We start from the raw sequence: 19,269 nt of genomic DNA on the forward strand, positions 1-19,269 counted from the left end.
TCATAAAGCAATGAAAATATTACACAACGAAAAACACTGTGGAGGTGATGAAAAAACATACTTAAAAAAAAAAAAATATATATATATATATATATTTCTGTTCATGTGATAGGAGAAGACTGGCAGAGCATAAACATTTGCTGCAAGCCTATTATGTGCCAGGTGATTGTCTTAGTCACTTTTGTCCATCGGGGTCCTGGTGAAGACTCTCATTGTGGCTTGCAGATGGACAGTTTCTCTCTGTGTGCTCATAAGGCAGTGAGAAAGGAGAGCTCTTTCTCTCTTCTTATGAGGTCATTAATCCCAACATGAGGGCCCTATCCTCATGACCTCATCTAACACTAATTACCTCCCAAAGACCCCATCTTCAAATACGAACACATTGGGGGGGGGGGTTAGGGCTTCAATGTATGAACTTGGGAGGGACACAATTCAGTCTATAGCAGTAATTAAGAACAGCGACAAGTAAAACTGGGTGTGTAGTATATGCCAGGCACTGTACTAGGCACTTAGGCGAGCCTGAGAGAAAATCTCCACAGAAAGGAAAAAGGAAAGCTGAATTTCCCAGGGTCTCCTCCAGAGGAAGGTTGTGCTGTTCTTTACCCAAATCATCTTGAAAGCCCACTGTGTCCTAAAGCTGATGGAGTACAGAATGGAAGAGCTGACCCAGGGCTCAGCTCCAAGACTTACCTCTCTCCCAGGCTGCAGCTCCAGTAAAGACCCACCAAAAATCAAATGTTAAACGTTCTTCTCAACCTGTGAATTCAAGGAGTATCTTATAACTTAAACACACTACATACTTATACCAGGCACCATGTGAGGAACTGGGATATGACCTCTGCCCTCTCAGGCCTATTGGAGAGACACGTAAATGCCACCAACTGTTGAGTAAAACATATGGGGATAGAGCTTTTACCCCCGAGCAAGAGTGCAGAATCAGCCTGCCTAACACAGGACCTGATATGAACTACATGTTCAATGAAACGTTTGTGGTGATGACAACTGAATGAGAACTGTTTGCAGAGTGTCAACAGAAACTCTCAGAGAACTCAAGCAGAGGGAAAAATGATCATTTCCTCCTTTCTCTTGCTATGTGCTAGGCCCACATTGTTCCAGAATTACTAGAGAGTCAAAAATAGCTCCTTTTTCCATTTTCAGACAGCAGGATGTCCTTTCTTAAAACTTACCCAGGAATTACTTAGCGAATATTTCCTATTGTAGATATCACCCACTCCCTAAAGTGGAAATGTCACTTAAAGAAAATCAGACTAAATAAGATGATTTAAAGTTTTATTGAGTAAGCTTCACAAATGGGCATGTTGATTGACATATCCAGGTGCTCATTACAAATCAGACAACCAAAGCTTCATTTTAAAAGTTAAAGCAATCTTGCTGCTCATAAAATATTTTTTAAGCCTTAAATCTGTTCCTAACCAACATTTAATTTCATTTGGTGATATCTATTTATCCATTGCTAGATACCTCCTTTTCAGAAAGAACCTAAGGTACTGTTTTATTCCCATTACAAAGCTCCATCTAAACCACCACAGTGATTCATGGAAAGAACATCAGACTTAACACCAGAAAATTTGTTCAAATCAAGACAGTAACACTTCCTAGCTATATGTCCTAGAGGAAATCAAAATGTCTCTAACCTTAGTTTCCTCATTAGCAAAATAAGGATAACAATGTTGACCTTAAAGGATTGTTTTGAAAATTAAATAAAATATGCAGATGTAATGTATACATTATAAAGCACCAGAAAATGTAAGGCAGTATTATTATTCATGTACGAAGATGGTTCATTCATTATTCAATGCATATTTATTGAACATTCCCACTTGGCAGACTTTTTGCTTGGCAATGAAGATACAAAGTCAAGAAAAGATAGCCATCACCCGTAAGGAGCCTACATTCCAGTGGAGGAACCAAAACTAAACGGTGGAGGAAAGCTCTGGGTGCTTGGGAGCCAGAAAGAGCTCCTAGACTGGGTATGGGAAGTGAGGGAGGCCTGGGAGCCTCCTGAGGGGTTGACACCAGAAGGAACTCCATCGCTACACATTCAGCAAGAGTAAACAAATCTGAGTCCCTCCTCTGCGGGGTGGTCCACACACTCCACAGTCCTGGGCCCTAAGACAGTTCAAAAGCATCCCAACCCCTTAAGGCAGGCTTTCTCAACCTCAGCACCATTGATATTTGGTCTGGATAATTCTTTGTTGCAGGGGCTGTCCTGTGCAAGGTAGGTTTGGCAGCATCCCTGGTCTTGACTCACTAAATGCCATAGCATGCGCCCCACAAAGCTGTGACACCAAAAACTTCTTCAGACACTGCTAAATGCTCTCTGCAGTGCAAAATTGCCCCCTAGTTGAGAACTACTGCCTAAGGTCATGGAAAACCAATGCAGTTGGTTCTGGAAGGAGTGGAATTCATGCACTCAGTGCCCAGACTTATACTAGATGCTCAATAAATACTGAATGAATGAATGAGTGAATGAGCTTCCTGGAGCCCCTATATATGTTTTGGGACTCATCTGGAAGAGCCCTGGAAGGATAGTTAAGTTTTAAGGTGCCCAAATGAGAGGTACCAATAACACCACGTCCATTTATAAAGTGCTAGGTATAAATTGAATAAGCTTGGGCCAGTAGCTCACACTCTCTGAGTCTCAGGTTCCTCAGTTCTTAAATGGGGATGATAATCCCTGTGTTGCAAGATCATTGGGAAAATTAAATGAGAGAATTGTAACATATGCAGCATTAGGGGTCAAGGCACTCATTCTTTTGGTGGAATTGACAAAAGGAATCTTAGCAGAGTGTCGTCCCAGTTAGTGGGTAAGGCTTATGGACTAGTGTAGTCTGGGCATATACTGCTTTTGTTATAGACATATGAAATACACAATGCCAGGGACTGACATATCAGCTATACAACTCATCCCTCATAAGCAACCTGGTGAGTTAAAAGGCCCAGAACGTTGTGACTTGCCAAGGACTCTACAGCTAATAAGTAGTTCCCTGAACTCCAACAAATAAGTCCATCAGCACCCAGGGCTGGCCAACCTACTGGTCCCACCAGCTCCATCACACTGAGGCTTGTTTGAACTGTGGGTTTGGGGGAAATGCTTTCTATATTCTGTGTTCTGTAGTTTTGTATAGACATAGATCACCAGATCTGGAAATGTCTTCTGAAAATACCGGGAAGGGTCTCCAATTTTTAATTTCATCCTGAAATAAAACACAAATGATTCAGCATGCTTGCCCCAAATTATTCTTCCCCACTTCACAGCATATGGCCCTGAAGATCTCTTTGCTCGCTTGATTTCTATTGCAGAATGAATAAGGACTTTGGAATCTGACAGAGCAAGACTCCTCCCCTGACTCTTCAACTAATTGTGCAACCTTTGGCCACAATCTTTCTGCACTTTAGATTGTTCATTCATAAAATGGAAATAGTGCAATGCCACAATCCTCTACCTATAATTCCAAACTCTAGAAGAGCCCTGAACTGTAAGACTTTTTTGTGAGTTTGTAGCTAATATTTTTGTAAGCAAAAGTTGATCGAACTACTGTGGGCTATTTTTAGACATATGTAACTCTACATTCACTTTATCTAGCCGTCCAGTCTCCTGTGTTACTTCACAGAAGGGAGTCACTAGCTCCTGTTCAATTTGTTTTACCATTTATCCAACAAAAAAATAACAAAGAAGATGAAAGCCTGCTGGACATGTCCCTCATTAATTGCAAGGCCACAGTGATAGCCCTTTTACACAGAGGGAAGGAATTACTTTTCTTTCATCAAAATAAATTTTCTTTTTTTCATCATAGATATAAACTTAGAATTGGATTTTTTAAATTGTTCTCATTTCACATATAATTTGTAGGAATGAAAGCAATACTTACTTTTTATGCTTTTCTTCATCAATGTGTTCTCCCAAATTCCGGATGAACTTTAGCAGATCACCCACAGTGTTCTGGTAGAAATTGCCATTTTTTTTATAAAACTCATTCATTTTTTTCATAACATCTGCATTAATCTAAAAAAACAAAAAATAACACAAAAATGTGGTAGCAACACAACATAAATCATGATGGAATATTCATACCAAAAGGCAAAATATAAATCTGAATATATTCATATATTCTATAATTACCAACTAATAAAGCAAAATAATTTTAAAAGGGAAGTAAATGCTGTATACCAAAATGCTAACTATAATTGTGTCTGGGCCGGGCGCGGTGGCTCACATCTGTAGTCCCAGCACTCTGAGAGGTCTTAATGGGCAGATCACCCGAGGTCAGGAGTTTGAGACCAGCCTGGCCAACATAGTGAAACCTTGTTTCTACTAAAAACACAAAAATTAGCCAGGCGTGGTGGCACCGCCTGTAATCCCAGCTACTTGGGAGACGAAGGTAGGAGAGTCTCTTAAACCTGGGAAGTGGAGTTTGCAGTGAGCTGAGATCGCGCCACTGCACTCCAGCCTTGGCAACAGAGCGAGACTCCATCTCAAAATAATACTTTTTTTTTTTTTTTTTTTTTTTTTTTTGTGAGATGGAGTCTCACTCTGTCGCCAGGGCTGGAGTGCAGTGGCGCGATCTCAGCTCACTGCAAACTCCGCCTCTCAGGTTCAAGCAATTCTCCTGCCTCAGCCTCCTGAATAGCTGAGATTACAGGCACCTGCCACTATGCCCAGCTAATTTTTTTTTTGTATTTTTAGTAGAGACAGGGTTTCACCATGTTGGCCAGGCTGGTCTCAAACTCCTGACCTCGTGATTCGCCCACCTTAGCCTCCCAAAATGCTGGTCATTACAGGCATGAGACACTGCGCTCAGCAAAAAAATTAAAAATTTTTAAAAATTAAAACTATATATATAATTGTGTCTGCACGTGAGATTATAAGTATGTTCAAATGTGTGTCTGTATTTTCCAAGTAAATTGTTTTCATAAGAAATTAAATATATTAAAATATGGTTAAAAAATCTTTGACTACTATACTAGGAAATTTGCTATTATACTATACAATATTTTTATCCTGTGGCCACCCTTTCAAATTCGTACTTGATTACATTTCTTTCTTTAAAAGGGCTGTTCAGACTGAAACCAGGCCTGCAACCATGGCCAAAGTGAACGGTTTTTTTTGTTTGTTTGTTTTTGTTTTTCTAGGTATATTTCCAAAAGGAATAATTAATATTGTTAAAGTGATCACCCTGCCCAAAGCAATCTACACATTCAACGCAATCACCATCAAAATACCAACATCATTTTTCACAGAATTAGAAAAAACAATCCTAAAATTCACATGAAACCAAAAAAGAGCCCCAACAGCCACAGGCATCTTAAGGAAAAAGAACAAAGTTGGAGGCATCACATTATGATACACTTCCAATTATTCCACAAGGCTAAGATAACCAAAACAGCACAGTACTGGTATAAAAATAGACACATAGATCAATGGAACAGAACAGAGAACCCACAAATAAAGCCACGTATCCACAACCAACTGATCTTTGACAAAGTCAGCAAAAACACACACTGGGAAAAGGATACACTATTCAGTAAGTGGTGCTGGGACAACTAGATTGCCGTATGTAGAAGATTAAAACTAGACCTCTCTCTCACACTGTATACAAAAATCAGCTCAAGATGGATTAAAGACTTAAATGTAGGATCTGAAACTATAAAAATACTAAAAGAAAACCTAGGAAAAACTCTTCTGGACATTGGTCTAGGCAAAGAATTCATGACTAAGACCTCAAAAGCACAAACAACGAAAATAAAGAGAGATGGGGTTTAATTAAACTAAAACCTTCTGCACAGCAAAAGAAATAAACAGGGTGAACAAACAACCTGCAGCATGGGAAAAAAATATTTGCAAACTATGCATCCAACAGAGGACTGATATCCAGAATTTACAAGGAATTCAAACAACTTAACAATAAAAGATAATAACCTCATTAAAAGGTGGGCAAATGACATGAATAGACGTTTCTCAAAAGAAGACATACAAATGGCCAAAAAGCATATGAAAAAAATGCTCTGGTGTGCAGTGGCACCATCTCAGCTCACTGCAACCTCTGCTTCATAGGCTGAAGCAATTCTCATGCCTCAGCCTCCCAAGTAGCTGGGATTACAGACGTGTGCCACAATGCTTGGCTAAGTTTTGCATTTTTAGTAGAGACAGGGTTTCAGCATTTTGGCCAGGCTGGTCTCAAACTCCTGACCTCAAGTGATCCACCCACCTCGGCCTCCCAAAAGTGCTGGGATTACAGGCGTGAGCCATTGTACTCAGCCCAAGAAACCTTGTATCAAAAAGATACCTGCACTCATATGTTTATTACAGCACTATTCATAATAGCAAAGATATGGAATCCACCTCAGTGTCCATCAACAGATGATTAGATAAAGAAAATGTTTACATACATATATATATACACATATATATATTTCAGTCATAAAAAAGAAGAATGAAATCATGTCTTTCGTAGCCACATGGATGGAACTAGAGGCCATTATCTTAAGTGAAATTACTCACAAACAGAAAGTCAAGTATCACATGTTCTCACTTATAAGTGGGAGCTCAATAATGTGTACACATGGATGTACAGAGTGGAATAATAGAATTGGAGACTTGGAAAAGTGGGAGGGTTGGAGGAGGGAGAGGGATGAGAAATTACTTAATGGGTACAATGTACATTATTCAGGTAATGGTTAAACTAAAAGCCCAATTGTACCACTACACAATATATCCATGTAACAAAACTGTACTAGTACCCTCTAAAATTTATATTTTAAACAAGGTTACTTGTTTCTTCTTGCCTGCAGGTACCCCAGGGCAACTCCTTTCATATCATAGTAATGTCATCCTCTTTCTCTGTACTTGTCACCCTCATAGATACAGAGCCATAGATGGCTCTCATATTTAGAAAGAGTTTGGGCTACAAGATCAAAATGCAACAGTCAAGAATCCAGTGGGTCACTTAGGAAGAGTAACTGATGAAAGAGCAATGCTAGTGAGGATGCTGCTGAGACTGGCCAGGTGCGCTCTGTGCAGAACACCCATGAGAAATGTCAAGCATGTATGTGTGGCAGGATGGGGCAAGTCAAGAACCAATACAGTCATACAAGCTGGAAAACTTGGGCTCCAGACCTATGCTAACAAAATTAATTGTGTGACCATGAAAAGGGGCAAGTCAGCAGGAAAACAAAGTGTAAGATGGGGATTAAAAGGTCAAACTTGAAGTTAAAACTTGAAGTCTATCAAAATTCAATATAAGCTCATGGAATTTCGGGAAAAGAACCAATACATTGGGAATAAAAGAACAAGTTCCTCTTTCCAGCTCTGCCAATCTCTGACTGTCCAGGCATGAGTAATTTGAGTGTGGTCTCTGAACCTCAGTTTCCTCAGTGAATAAATGAGTTGGTAGACTTGACACCATCATAGCTTTGTGTAGTAGTGTGGCTTAAGCACATGGCTTCTGCAGCCATCCTTCCCAGCTTCAAATCCTGGTGCACCCCTTACTGGTTCTGTGTAGTTGGAAAAATTATTTGTCTGTGCCTCAACTTGCTCATCTGCAAAATATAGATGATTGTCTCAGCAGTTGTGATAAGGATTAAATGTGGTAACTCATGTAAAGTCACAAGAACTATGGCTGCTACATAATCAAGCACTGTGTAATCATTAGCTATCATTATCACAGCTACTTTCAAATTCCTTTGTTTCTACAAGTTAAAGTTTTAGCCAAAGTTTGATAGACATTCGTTTAGTAGAGTTATGGCACATCTACTCCATGCCAGGGATACAATAACTCACAAGACAATGGGTAGTCTCTGCCTTCATGGACCTTATAGGCTAGCAAGGAAAATGGACCATAAGCCAGTAATTATGAGTGTGATGTGCAGTCTAGAGACCAGTGAGCGAAGGAAAGCAAAACAAGAATCAGGAGAAGCAGTATCCCAGGTCAGGCCTAGGATAGGAAGCTGTTGGTTTCCAAGACCTGAAGATTATGGGTTCTCCCATAGTGCTTTGCACATGTCCCTGGGATGCCCAGCACACATCCCACAGCATCATTTCCATGGGCTTCTCAGCCCCACAGGGACACACTGTATTCTGCTTTGTATGCTCAGGGCCTTGCATGGGTCTAGCACATAATTGGTATTGTATAGATGTTTGTTAATTAATAATGAAAGTTCTGACAGTACTGACTAGATTGAGATGGTGAATAATTTTGTAGAGTTCCACTATACTTAATGCAAGTTATATGGAACTTTTCTTAAAGAGAGCAATTTGAAAGATCATCTTTTCTTCATAGTCTATTTCCTCAGGCAGAATGTAGGTCTGTGTGTGGATCCTGAGACCTGGGCTGTTCACAGGCAGTGGAGGCAACCAGGCTGTACCCGGACTGAAACGCCTCATGGTGAAGCACTTCCCTTGGGTTAAGTTCTATTTAGTCAGCTGCTCTTGCCATAATGGTAATAGGATTATCAGCCAAGTGTGAGGGAAAGGCTCGTGGGCTGGGATAAGGCTATCCAGGGGGAGCCTGAATAACAGTCTATCAGAGGGGCATGGGTCTGAATGCGAGAGAGAGAGGGCCAGCTTCTCTTTCTGGAAGTAGACACCCCAGTGGGGAGCCTAAGGGAATAGGAATGGGGAGGACAGGAGAGGAAATCACCTCTTTCAGGCTCTGGTTGGCCACTGGTATAAAATAAGATAGAAAAACTAACATAAAACATTACACAAATTCTTATTGCTGGAATAACCCCTGCACTGTAGGAATTATTCATACCTTAGTCGTCCACTTGTCAAAACTTACAGAATGTTCAGAAGGCCCAGGTTGCAGTAGTTTGAGGATCTCACTTTTATGTTTTCGTGTTTTGATGTCGGATTCATTTCCCACATTCCGAAGCGTCCTATAGCGGCTGAAGATGACTAAATGATCTAAATGATCATGATCACCCCATCCCTCCCTTTCCTTTTCTAGAAAAAGGAAACTGTTAGATTTTGGCGTTTTTGTGTTTTCTTTTCTTTTTTTTTTTTTTTTTTTTTTTTGAGATGGAGTCTTGCTCTGTCCCCCAGGCTGGAATGTAGTGGCATAATCTTGACTCACAGCAACCTCTACCTCCCGGGTTCAAGCGATTCTCCTGCCTCAGCCTCCCAAGTAGCTGGCATTACAGGCGCCTGCCACCATGCTCGGCTAATTTTTGTATTTTTAGTAGAGATGGGGTTTCACCATGCTGACCAGGGTGGTCTGGAACTCCTGACCTTGTGATCTGCCCACCTCGGCCTCCCAAAGTGCTCGGATTACAGGCATGAGCCACCGCGCCTGGCCAGATTTTGATTTTTAATAAAAGTAATACAACCATGTCTTCAAAAATTCTGCATGATGGGAGAGGCAAGCATCTCTTTTTTTCCCTCCTTATTCTTCAGAAATGAAAAGCAGATTCCAGAGAGGTTAAGTCATCTCTCCAAGGACACACAGCCAGTAAATCCCAAGCTGAGAAAAAAGCCTGGGTCTCCTGATGTGCAGCCCAGACTTCTGTCTGCACCACCTCACCCTCTCCATCCTGGAAGCCTGTAGCATCTGCTCAAAGTTTTACTTACCTCTCCCAAGTCCAAAAGAAGGGATGACCTAACAAGTCACCCAGACAGTCCCTCACATGTTCCCCAGGGTGGAAGAGACGATGAATGAGGTCCTTAGTTTCCTCATCTGGAGAAAGTCGAACTACCTCTTCATTACTTTGAGCCTTCAGCTCCTCAAATGAGATGCTTCCCTTCTTTACCACATAGAGGACCAGCCGTCCAAGGTCCTGCACAAAAGCCATAAATCAAGCCAAAGGTGCTTACTAATTATTAGGGTAACCCTGGAAGGAGTGGTGCAGGCTATTAGCAAACAAGATGATAGGAGGAATCTCAAGAAATTTGTAGGCTTGTTAGGGAGGGAAGACACAGATTTGTGCATAGAGACCTCTTCAAGGCAGTATATGGCCCACACCACTTAGTTTTATGAAGAGCAAAAGATACATATGAGTCACAGTTGTTAGGGCAGACTGCTTGGAGGAAGAGAGATTTGAGCTGGGCCTCAAATGTATGGATAGAATATAGATAAATTAAGGAAAGGGAGAATGCTTTAAACAAAGGGAGATCTGGGAGCCTGGCTGGGAACTGGGACTTTGGGTCTGAGGCTATATCACGCAGCAAATAAAAAAATCAGTCCAGGCCAGGAGAGGTGCAGTGATGACTCCGGGCATTAGGCCATGGCCAGGAGGAAAGGCCAAGAAGAAGGTCGCCGAAGGAACTCTTTGCACTAGCCACCAGTCAAGGAAGGAGCCGAAATCTGGTGCCACCAAACCAGGAGGCCAGACATATGGATGGAGAGTCTTGTCCATTGGGTTGAAAGTGCAGCACCCTGCAAAACTCTCCAGGAAAGACCTACCCTGACAGGGTCAGAATCAGCCTGGGGGCTTTGGCCTATAGCGGCCAATCTCCATGCCCTCTCAGGAGCAACAGCTGTTTCAGAGTCATCATCTTTTTGGCCAAGCTTAGGTTCTTTCAAGCTGGGAATTGACCTCACTCCTCCCAGGAGTTTTCAGAGAACCTTAGTATCCGGCCTTCTTCAGAGCGTAGCCCATGAGTTTGAATTTGTGGTGAAAGAAACCTCACTTACTTTGTTCTTAGGTAGAAAAATAACTCCTCAATGAATATTGAAGATATTTGAAATTCTCTCCTGGAGAGAAGATGTGGCATGCTCAGTTTATTTACTTATTAAGCTAATGGAGGAAGAGAGAATCAAAGAGATACAGTAAGGGGACACAGCGACAGCCAACTCTGCACCGACCCAAGCTGTTGCACGTTCCCCTTGTCATCCTGAAAGCTCTGCTGAAGGAGAAGCCCAAGGAAATGCCGTGGCCTGCAGGGGAGTCGGGACAGTGAGCAAGATGGGGAAAGCCTTGAACATTCTTTTTTTCCTGGTTAAAATAGAAAGCCCTCCAATTGCCCATAAGAAATAAGGTAGTGAACGGTGATGGTTAATATTGAGTGTCAACTTGACTGAGTTGAAGGATCCAGGTATTATCCCTGGGTGTGTCTGTGAGGGTGTTGCCAAAAGAGAGTAACATTTGAGTCAGTGGACTGGGAGAGGCAGACCCACCTTCAGTCTGGGTGGGCACCATCTAATCAGCTGCCAGCATGGCTAAAATAAAGCAGGCAGAAAATGAAAGAGCAGATGACTTGCTAAGACTTCTGGCCTTCCTCTTTCTCCTGTGCTGGATGCTTCCTGCCCTCAAACATCAGTATCCAAGTTCTTCAGCTTATGGACTTTTGGACTTACACCAGTGGTTTGCCAGGGGCTCTCAGGCCTTTGGCCACAGACTGAAGGCTGCACTGTCAGCTTCCCTACTTTTGAGGTTTTGGTACTCAGACTGATCCACCACTGGCTTCCTTGTTCTTCAACTTGCAGATGGCCTATTGTGGGACTTTATGTTGTGACCATGTGAGTCAATTCTCCTTAATAAACTCTCTTTCATATATACATATGTCCTACTAGTTCTGTCCCTCTAGAGAACCCTGACTACTACATGAAAGAATAAGGAGGCAGAAAGAAGAAAGGTAAACTGGATTGTAGAATTTACCTCTAGATCTCTCTTGACTTCCTGTGGATCTCCAGTCCACTTGATGCTCTTATCAAAATCTGCCAGGTGAACAGCATTCTTAGAATCTAAGGAAAAGTGTGCAGAGGCACATTGAAAATACTCATTCTCCATAAAGTGAGAGTCGATTGATTTACATAAATATGTAACATGCTGTAAAAAATCATCATCTCCGTGGAAGGCAATAATAAACCTTATATCTGTATTGCCATTCACCCCTCAAAACACTGCCATGTGCACTGTTTCATTTGATCTATTAGGTACCTGCCAAGAGCAGCACTTACATTTTATTTTTTCCAGGTCAGGGGGTAGGAATGGGTGAGGACAAAATTTTTTTATTATACTTTATGTTCTAGGGTACAGGTGCACAACATGCAGGTTTGTTACATATGTATACATGTGCCATGTTGGTGTGCTGCACCCATTAACTCATCATTCACATTAGGTATATCTCCTAATGCTGTCCCTCCCCCCTCCCCCACCCCACGACAGGCCCCAGTGTGTGATATTCCCCTTCCTGTGTCCAAGTGTTCTCACTGTTCAATTCCCACCTATGAATGAGAACATGCGGTATTTGGTTTTCTGTTCCTGTGATAGTTTGCTGAGAATGATGGTTTCCAGCTGCATCCATGTCCCTACAAAGGACATGAATGGGATGAGGATAAATTTAACCAGCTCCTCATTCATGCAGTTCCAGGGGCCAAAAACACAGATTTGTAAAGGAGCTATTCCCTTACACTGAGCTTAAATCTCAGTGCATGTCTATGGATCCGGTATGTACTCTGCTTAGACCTTTAGGCAAGGACAGCCTTTCCTGAGCACCTATGACGTACCAAATGACTTACTACTTCATCATCGCACTTAGACCTCATAACAAACTGATGAAGGAGGCATTATCAGTCTCAAGTGAAGAAACTGAGGCTCACAGTATCAAGGGACTTGTCTGAGGTTATAAAGCTACAAACTGGTGAGACTAGGCTTCAAGTCACCCTAATCATCGCTGAAGCCCTGGCTTGCTACCCTGTACCATATTGCTTCCTGGGACTTTCCGGTCAGCCCTGCTTTTCTTTTAACATTTAAAAGGAAATGCTATTTTTCTTTCCTTTGTTTGGCTTGGACCAGTGGATTCTGACTTGTTCTGCCTTGGAGTCTGTGTCTTCACTACATCACATCTTGTCCTGACATCCTCAACTTTGACCTCAATTTTGCCAGTAAATTTCATGGTTACTGCCAACTTGTCTGAAGGAACTCACCTCTAGGATTCTCAAATTTCTAGAGCTACTTTGATCCATGGCAGGCCATCATCTGTTTATTTTGCCAATGGCAATATAAGGCTAGCCTGGTATTCTGTTGGCATCAAACAACCTCCATGTAGACTAACAGAACCCAGTTATAACTGGTAGCAGGAGACACTGCACTGTAATTCTGTAATTATGAATTTATTGTAATGATCCTCAAATTGAATCATCCACATTTACTCTAGGCCTTTCCTCCCTGCAATGAAAAACTTTTCCTTTCGTAAACAAAGATCCCACAATTTCTAAGAGAGAATTGGGAATTGGGGACTCACCTATTAAGATGTTTTGTGGTTGCAGATCCTGGTGGGTGTATGCACAGGACAAGTGTAATTCTTGAACAGCCTTAAATAGAGATGACAGGACATTTCGGGCAAACTCATCTTCCTCATTTTCCACATCTTCCCCTCTGTGCACCTCCAAATACGCTTCCAGAGTCTGCTCACAGAGAGTGACACACACAAACAAATGGCCCCTGTGGCTCTCACTCCCATAGAATGTCACCAAGTGACTGTTCTCTCGGCTGCTTTGCAGACAAGAGACTTCCTGCCGTGCACGTGGGCTGCCCTCACAGAACGTCTTCACGGCTACTTCTTGCTTCTCATAGAGCCCCAGGTAGATGCCTCCTTCTGAAGTATCAGCAATTTTGTATTTTTCATCAATAAAGAACTTGAGTTTGCCAATCATAGGGCGGTACATTCTGTGGAGATCCTTCAGGGCTGCCCCCCAGTGTGAGCTCTGAGGCTTCCAGTCTTCGGCAGGAGGGTGAAAATGTTCTTTGGCTCCATAAGAGAGAAGAAGCTTCACAAGGGAATGGTCATAATTCCGCCTGGCTATCATAACAAGATCCCCACAATCTGTACTGGCTCCACGGTCGCACAGCAACTCGGCGATGTCCTTCAGTTTGAGTTCAACAGCAAGCAGTAGTGCTGTTTTGCCGTCACTGTCTGTGTCATTAATCTCTATGTGCTTTTGCTCCAGAAGCCTCTCCACCAAACCCAAGTGCTTCTTCTCCACTGCCAGGATCAAGGGCGTCTTCCCTCTTTCTCCCCTCACATTGACATCAGCCCCATGGTCCAGCAGCAGATGCGTAATAGCCTCCACATTCCTATTGTGAGAGCTCAGGAGAGCATGGATCAAGGCATTTCTGCCCATATTGTCACAGGCGTTGACATCTGCCCCCATCTCGTCAAGGAGAATCTTCAAGACCTCTACGTGTCCTTCTTTGGCTGCATCCATGAGAGCTGTGGCTCCTCCTTTCCTCAGCCGCTCTTGATCCTCCTTTGTCTTTCGCCTCAAATTCACATTTGCTCCTCTCTCATAAAGGAATTTTAGGGCTTTGACATTACCATACACAGCGGCTTCCATGAAGGCTGTGAAGCCATAAAAATCACACTCATTGACATCTGCTCCTTTAGAAAGGAAAAGTTCCAGCAGCTTCACGTTCCCCACAATCGCTGCGACGATAAAAGGCGTGGCCCCATTCTTCTTCCTCAGAACAGGGTCGGCATCATAACGAAGCAGAAGTTCCACAATGTCCTTGCTGCTCATTTGTACTGCATTATGCAGAGGTGTCCAACCCCCTTCCTCTTCCTGAAAATTAACATTGGCCCCACCTTCCAGCAATTGCTGGACCAGGTCAACATCTTCGGCCTGAACAGCTTTAATCAGCAGGTGATTGTCTTCCACTGTAGCCCTTCTACCGCTGGAGGACGTGGGTCCCTCCTGGGGGTTGTTATGATCCCTGGTCTCCATGACGGTAAATGCCACCTGCTACCACTTTTGCCTTTTCCTTGAGAAAATGCAAACTTACCTCCTTGCACTTAATCAAAGAAGCTTTGAGTGTAAATTGGGATTCTCTGGCAACAGAGCAGTAGTGTGAGGAAGGAACAATGTTCTCAGTCTTCTGACATTCCACCTGGCGACAAAGAGAGGTGCTTTGTCATTTTACAATAGGGAGAAAACACTTGGATTAGAGAAATTAATTATATCAGCATTTTTCTAAATATATATATATTTATTTCTTATAAAACTTTTAAATTACAGAATATTATAAATATATGTAAATTCAAAATAAGAAAATTATTTCTCTAGTCCCAATGCCCAGAAATAGCCAATGATAATATTTTAGCATATTTCTATATATTTATTAAGACATTTGGAATTATACCCTGTTAGTAACTTTGTATCCTACTTCCTTTCATTTAATGCCATACCATAAGTCATTTCCTGTGTTACTGCAAAGTCTTGTAAAACATTTTTCATGGCTGTGTAATATGAAATCATACAGTTGTTTCATTTCTCTATTACTGAGTGGTTTTCGAAAATAAGTTTTAAAGGGTTTTTTAAAATTTAAAATTTAAAAATTCTAAATGATGTTGCAGCGAATTCGGCTTATTTTAGTTTATTTTCTTATGATAGATCTTATGATAGATTTCATATGATAGACTTCAAAGAATTGAATGACTATTCAAAAGATATGATTGCATTTAGGATTTTTAACCTGTATTAACGAATTGCTTTCAATGTCATATAAATATATTCTTACCAGAGATAGGTGGCTTCTTAAAAAAAAAAAAAAAGAAGACCCTGAAAATATGCACATCAATCATTTATCAATAAAAAAAGAAGAACCCTCATTCAATAGGAAAAATATATTTCTTGGCTTTTTTTTCCTTCGCATTTCTCATGTCACCATGAAGGTTGATCACTGTGTTTGCTGACTCTGTGCATGTCCTCTTTGTACAACCGTGTGCCCCTGTTTAAAGTACAGACAATATCTGACTTATGATAGTTCAACTTATGATTTTTTTGACTTTGCAATGGTGGAAAAACCATAAACATTCAGTAGAAACCACACTTTAAGTACACATACAACCATAATGTTTTTTACTTTCAGCATAGCATTCGATAAATACATGAGACATTTAACACTTTATTATAAAATAAGCTTTGAGCTAGATGATTTTGCCCAACTGTAGCCTAATGTAAGTGTTCTGAGCACATTTAAGGTAAACTAGGATAAGCTATGACGTTCAGTAGATTAGGTGTATTAAATGCACTTTTGACTTAAAATATTTTCAATTTAGGATGAGTTTATCTGTATGTAACCCCATCATAAGTCAAGGAGTATCTGCAGTAGTGAAAAGAGCTTGTACTCTGACCTTAGGGAGATCTAAGTTTGAGCTTGTGGCTGTGTAATTTTTTACTATTACTTCCTGTAACCTTGGATTGTTGAATCTCAATTTTCTGCTTCCTGAAATGGAGACAAAAACAAATAGTCTTGTGTGTAAAGTACAGTCATGTGTGTAAAGTACAAAATATTAGCCTCTCAATGAATGTTAGAGCTAATTATATCTCTTTATGAAGAAAAAAATGCTTAACGAATTCTATTCTTTCTACACCTCTGCATATAGCTACTACACGAATAGGCAACTGGCAGCTATCAATTTCATCCAACTGTCAGTCAGATCTGAGAATTACAGATCCAGTTCAATCATCAGCCCGAAACTGTTGCCTGAATATTCAAATAACGGTATCTGCTATAGATTTCACGAAGCAACCCTTTTTCAGCAATCTCACCACTCTGACGGTTTCAAAGCCTCAAAGGTTAATCGATTAGCCTCTTAGAGGTTTAATTAATTGTGCAACACAAACACGATCACCAGGCAATGAAATCTTTGAACCAAAGTGTTTGTGTAGACAGTCCCCATTACAATCAGATGTGAGGTGGGCTGGTATAAACAAAGGAGCCGAGAAGGAGAGGAAATATCAGGAAGCCCTGAGTGGCACATCAGAGTTGAGAAGAGACTAGCCCGCGGAAGCATTGCAACAGACAATCCTGCTTTCAGTTTCACTTTCTCTGTGCGACCAGATGCCTGAGAAACCGAGGACATGGATAAATAATGTGTGGACTGTGACAGAACCCTGGAAGGGCACTGGAGGAAGATCCCTCCGGGCAGCCAAGGGCTGGGAGCTCCCCTCCCACTTCCCAAGTTCTCCAGCACCTGACCTCTCCAGTCTCCGAAGCCCAAGAATTCTTCAAGATCGACCTCTCGAGCTTTTCTAAATTTCCTCCTTCTGCCCGCCTTACCTGCTCAACTCAGACGTCTGTTATTCCTTTGGCAGCCACTAAGCCTGGAAGACTGTTTGCAGCCGGAGCAGTTTCCTCCTTCTGCGTCACTGAGCAAGCAGGGCGGAGCCAAGAAAGGAGTGAGAAATGTGGTAGTGGAGGGAAAGCAGGCACAGGCTCACTCTGGCAGCAGGAGCCAAGCTTCTGCTTGAATACCTTCTGGAGGAAAGCAATGGCCACTTTCTGTCTGCTGATGAGGGATGTGATGCCCCGGGTCATGTCACTCACCTCTCAGTCTTGCAGTCTTTCAGGTGGCAGCAGCCAACTCCCTCCATCACTCTTTCATCCTTTCTTTGTCATTGCAAATTCTGGCCTTCTTGGAACAAAGGAATGGAAAGTAAACAATATTGAGCACCTATTGTGTGCCAGACACAATGCTTTACATGCTGCATGATCCCAGTTAACCCCTGACAATCTTGTTGATTATGAAACTCAGGCTCACAGAAGCCAAGTAAGCCGAAAGCCCGAGCCCTGTCACCTGCCTCAGCTCACTCAATTCACAACTCTGAGGTAGTGCGGCCTCCTCAGAAGGGCACTGGACTGGCAGTCTGGAGACCCGATCCTACAGCCAGCTCTGTGGCTGCTTAGCTGAGTGATCTCAGGCATGTGATTTAACCATGTCAGGCCTCAGTTCTCTCCTGTAACTTGGTTTTGAAGGTTCCTTTCTGCTCTACAAGTTCTGTTCTTGACTATCTTCCTAGCACAGAGCTGTGTACTGTGTACTTACCGCTGCAGTGGAAAGTATTTCCATCCCCAAAGAATACCCAGCCTTGCAGGGGAGACAAAGCCCTGAGACTTGTGAACAGCGAGTAGTGGGTGGTCACTTGACGACCGGCTGGGTCGCCATCCAGACCTGGGGCCTCTACCACCCCTTATACACCAGGGACTCCCAGGCCTCGCTCTCTAACCCCAGCCTCTCTGCTGAGCTTTAGACCTACAAATCTCGAATATGTGTCAAATGGAAACACTCATCTTTTCCTAAATCTGCACCTCCTCCCATTTATCCCATCTCCACAAATGGCACCCCCACCTGGAGGCCACCCCTCATCCTCATCCCAACACCAAGTCTCTTGCTTTTATCTGCAAAGGGATGACCAGTCGAGTCCTTGTCATCATTTACAGCAAGAAACTGATGACTTGCTTCCTAGCTCCTCATCCATTATTCCACCCTGCATCATTGACTCACCATCATTTTCAGGACAAAGTTCAAAATCCTTAACCCATTATTCATTTAATTAATACTTATTGGACAGGCGCGGTGGCTCATGCCTGTAATCCCAGCACTTTGGGAGGCTGAGGCAGGCAGATCACCTGAGTTTGGGAGTTCAAGACTGCGTCTCTACTAAAAATACAAAAAGTAGCCAGGCGTGGTGTCATGCACCTGTAATCCCAGCTACTTGGGAGACTGAGGCAGGAGAATTGCTTGAACCCGTGAGGTAGAGGTTGAAGTGAGCCGAGATAGCACTACTACACTCCGGCCTGGACGACAGAGCAAGACTCCATCTCAAAAAAAAGAAAAGAAACTTACTGAGCACTGACTATGTTATCAGTGACTATTCTGTATGTCTGGCATAGAGTGATTCACCGCACCAGTTCCTCATTGAGTTCTTCTTGGAGTTTGCATTTTAATAGGGAGAAATAGATAATAAACAGTCGAAAAACCCAACATACATGATTTCAGGTTGTAATACAGTCCCTGCCTGTCCCTACTCCTCAGTGCTACCCTCCAGTTCCCCATCACATTATGTCACATGCTTCTACCTCTACATCTTGGCCTACGCTGCTTTGCTACCAGAACTAATGATGGTAGTAAGAGTGATGAAGATGTGGATGGTTCTGTTAATAGTGACAAACATTTACATAGCTCTTTAATATGGTCCAGGGACTGTTCTGAATACTTCATATATGTATTAAATTGTTTAATCTTATCCTTATGACGTCGGTACTATTTTTGTCCCCATTTTGCAGATGAGAAAACTGAAGCATAAAGTGGTTAAGCAACTTACTCTAAGGATTTGATCTGTATCACTGAACATCACAGAGAAACAGCTTGTCCCCATTCTTTTTTTTTTTTTTTGAGACGGAGTCTTACTCTGTCACCCAGGCTGGAGTGCAGTGGCACAATCTTGGCTCACTGCAAGCTCTGCCTCCCGGGTTCAAGCAATTCTCCTGCCTCAGCCTCCTGAGTAGCTGGAATTATGGGCGCCC

General features: G+C 42.3%; 1 protein-coding gene across 1 annotated transcript; it reads right to left on the minus strand.

Moving 5' to 3' along the window:
• Positions 1–1,273: 1,273 nt before the first annotated feature.
• On the minus strand, positions 1,274–17,139 carry RNASEL (ribonuclease L (2',5'-oligoisoadenylate synthetase-dependent)). The gene is made up of 7 exons (XM_011995321.1): positions 17,023–17,139; positions 13,205–14,847; positions 11,617–11,702; positions 9,590–9,795; positions 8,775–8,907; positions 3,894–4,027; positions 1,274–3,218 (listed from the first exon to the last, which is right to left on the minus strand). Exons 2-7 carry the CDS (start codon positions 14,682–14,684, stop codon positions 3,032–3,034), a joined length of 2,226 nt encoding a protein of 741 aa, XP_011850711.1. The 5' UTR covers positions 14,685–14,847; positions 17,023–17,139; the 3' UTR covers positions 1,274–3,031.
• Between the last annotated feature and the right edge of the window lie 2,130 nt (positions 17,140–19,269).

Source organism: Mandrillus leucophaeus, unplaced genomic scaffold, assembly GCF_000951045.1.
Source record: "Mandrillus leucophaeus isolate KB7577 unplaced genomic scaffold, Mleu.le_1.0 Scaffold484, whole genome shotgun sequence".
NCBI lineage: Eukaryota > Metazoa > Chordata > Mammalia > Primates > Cercopithecidae > Mandrillus > Mandrillus leucophaeus.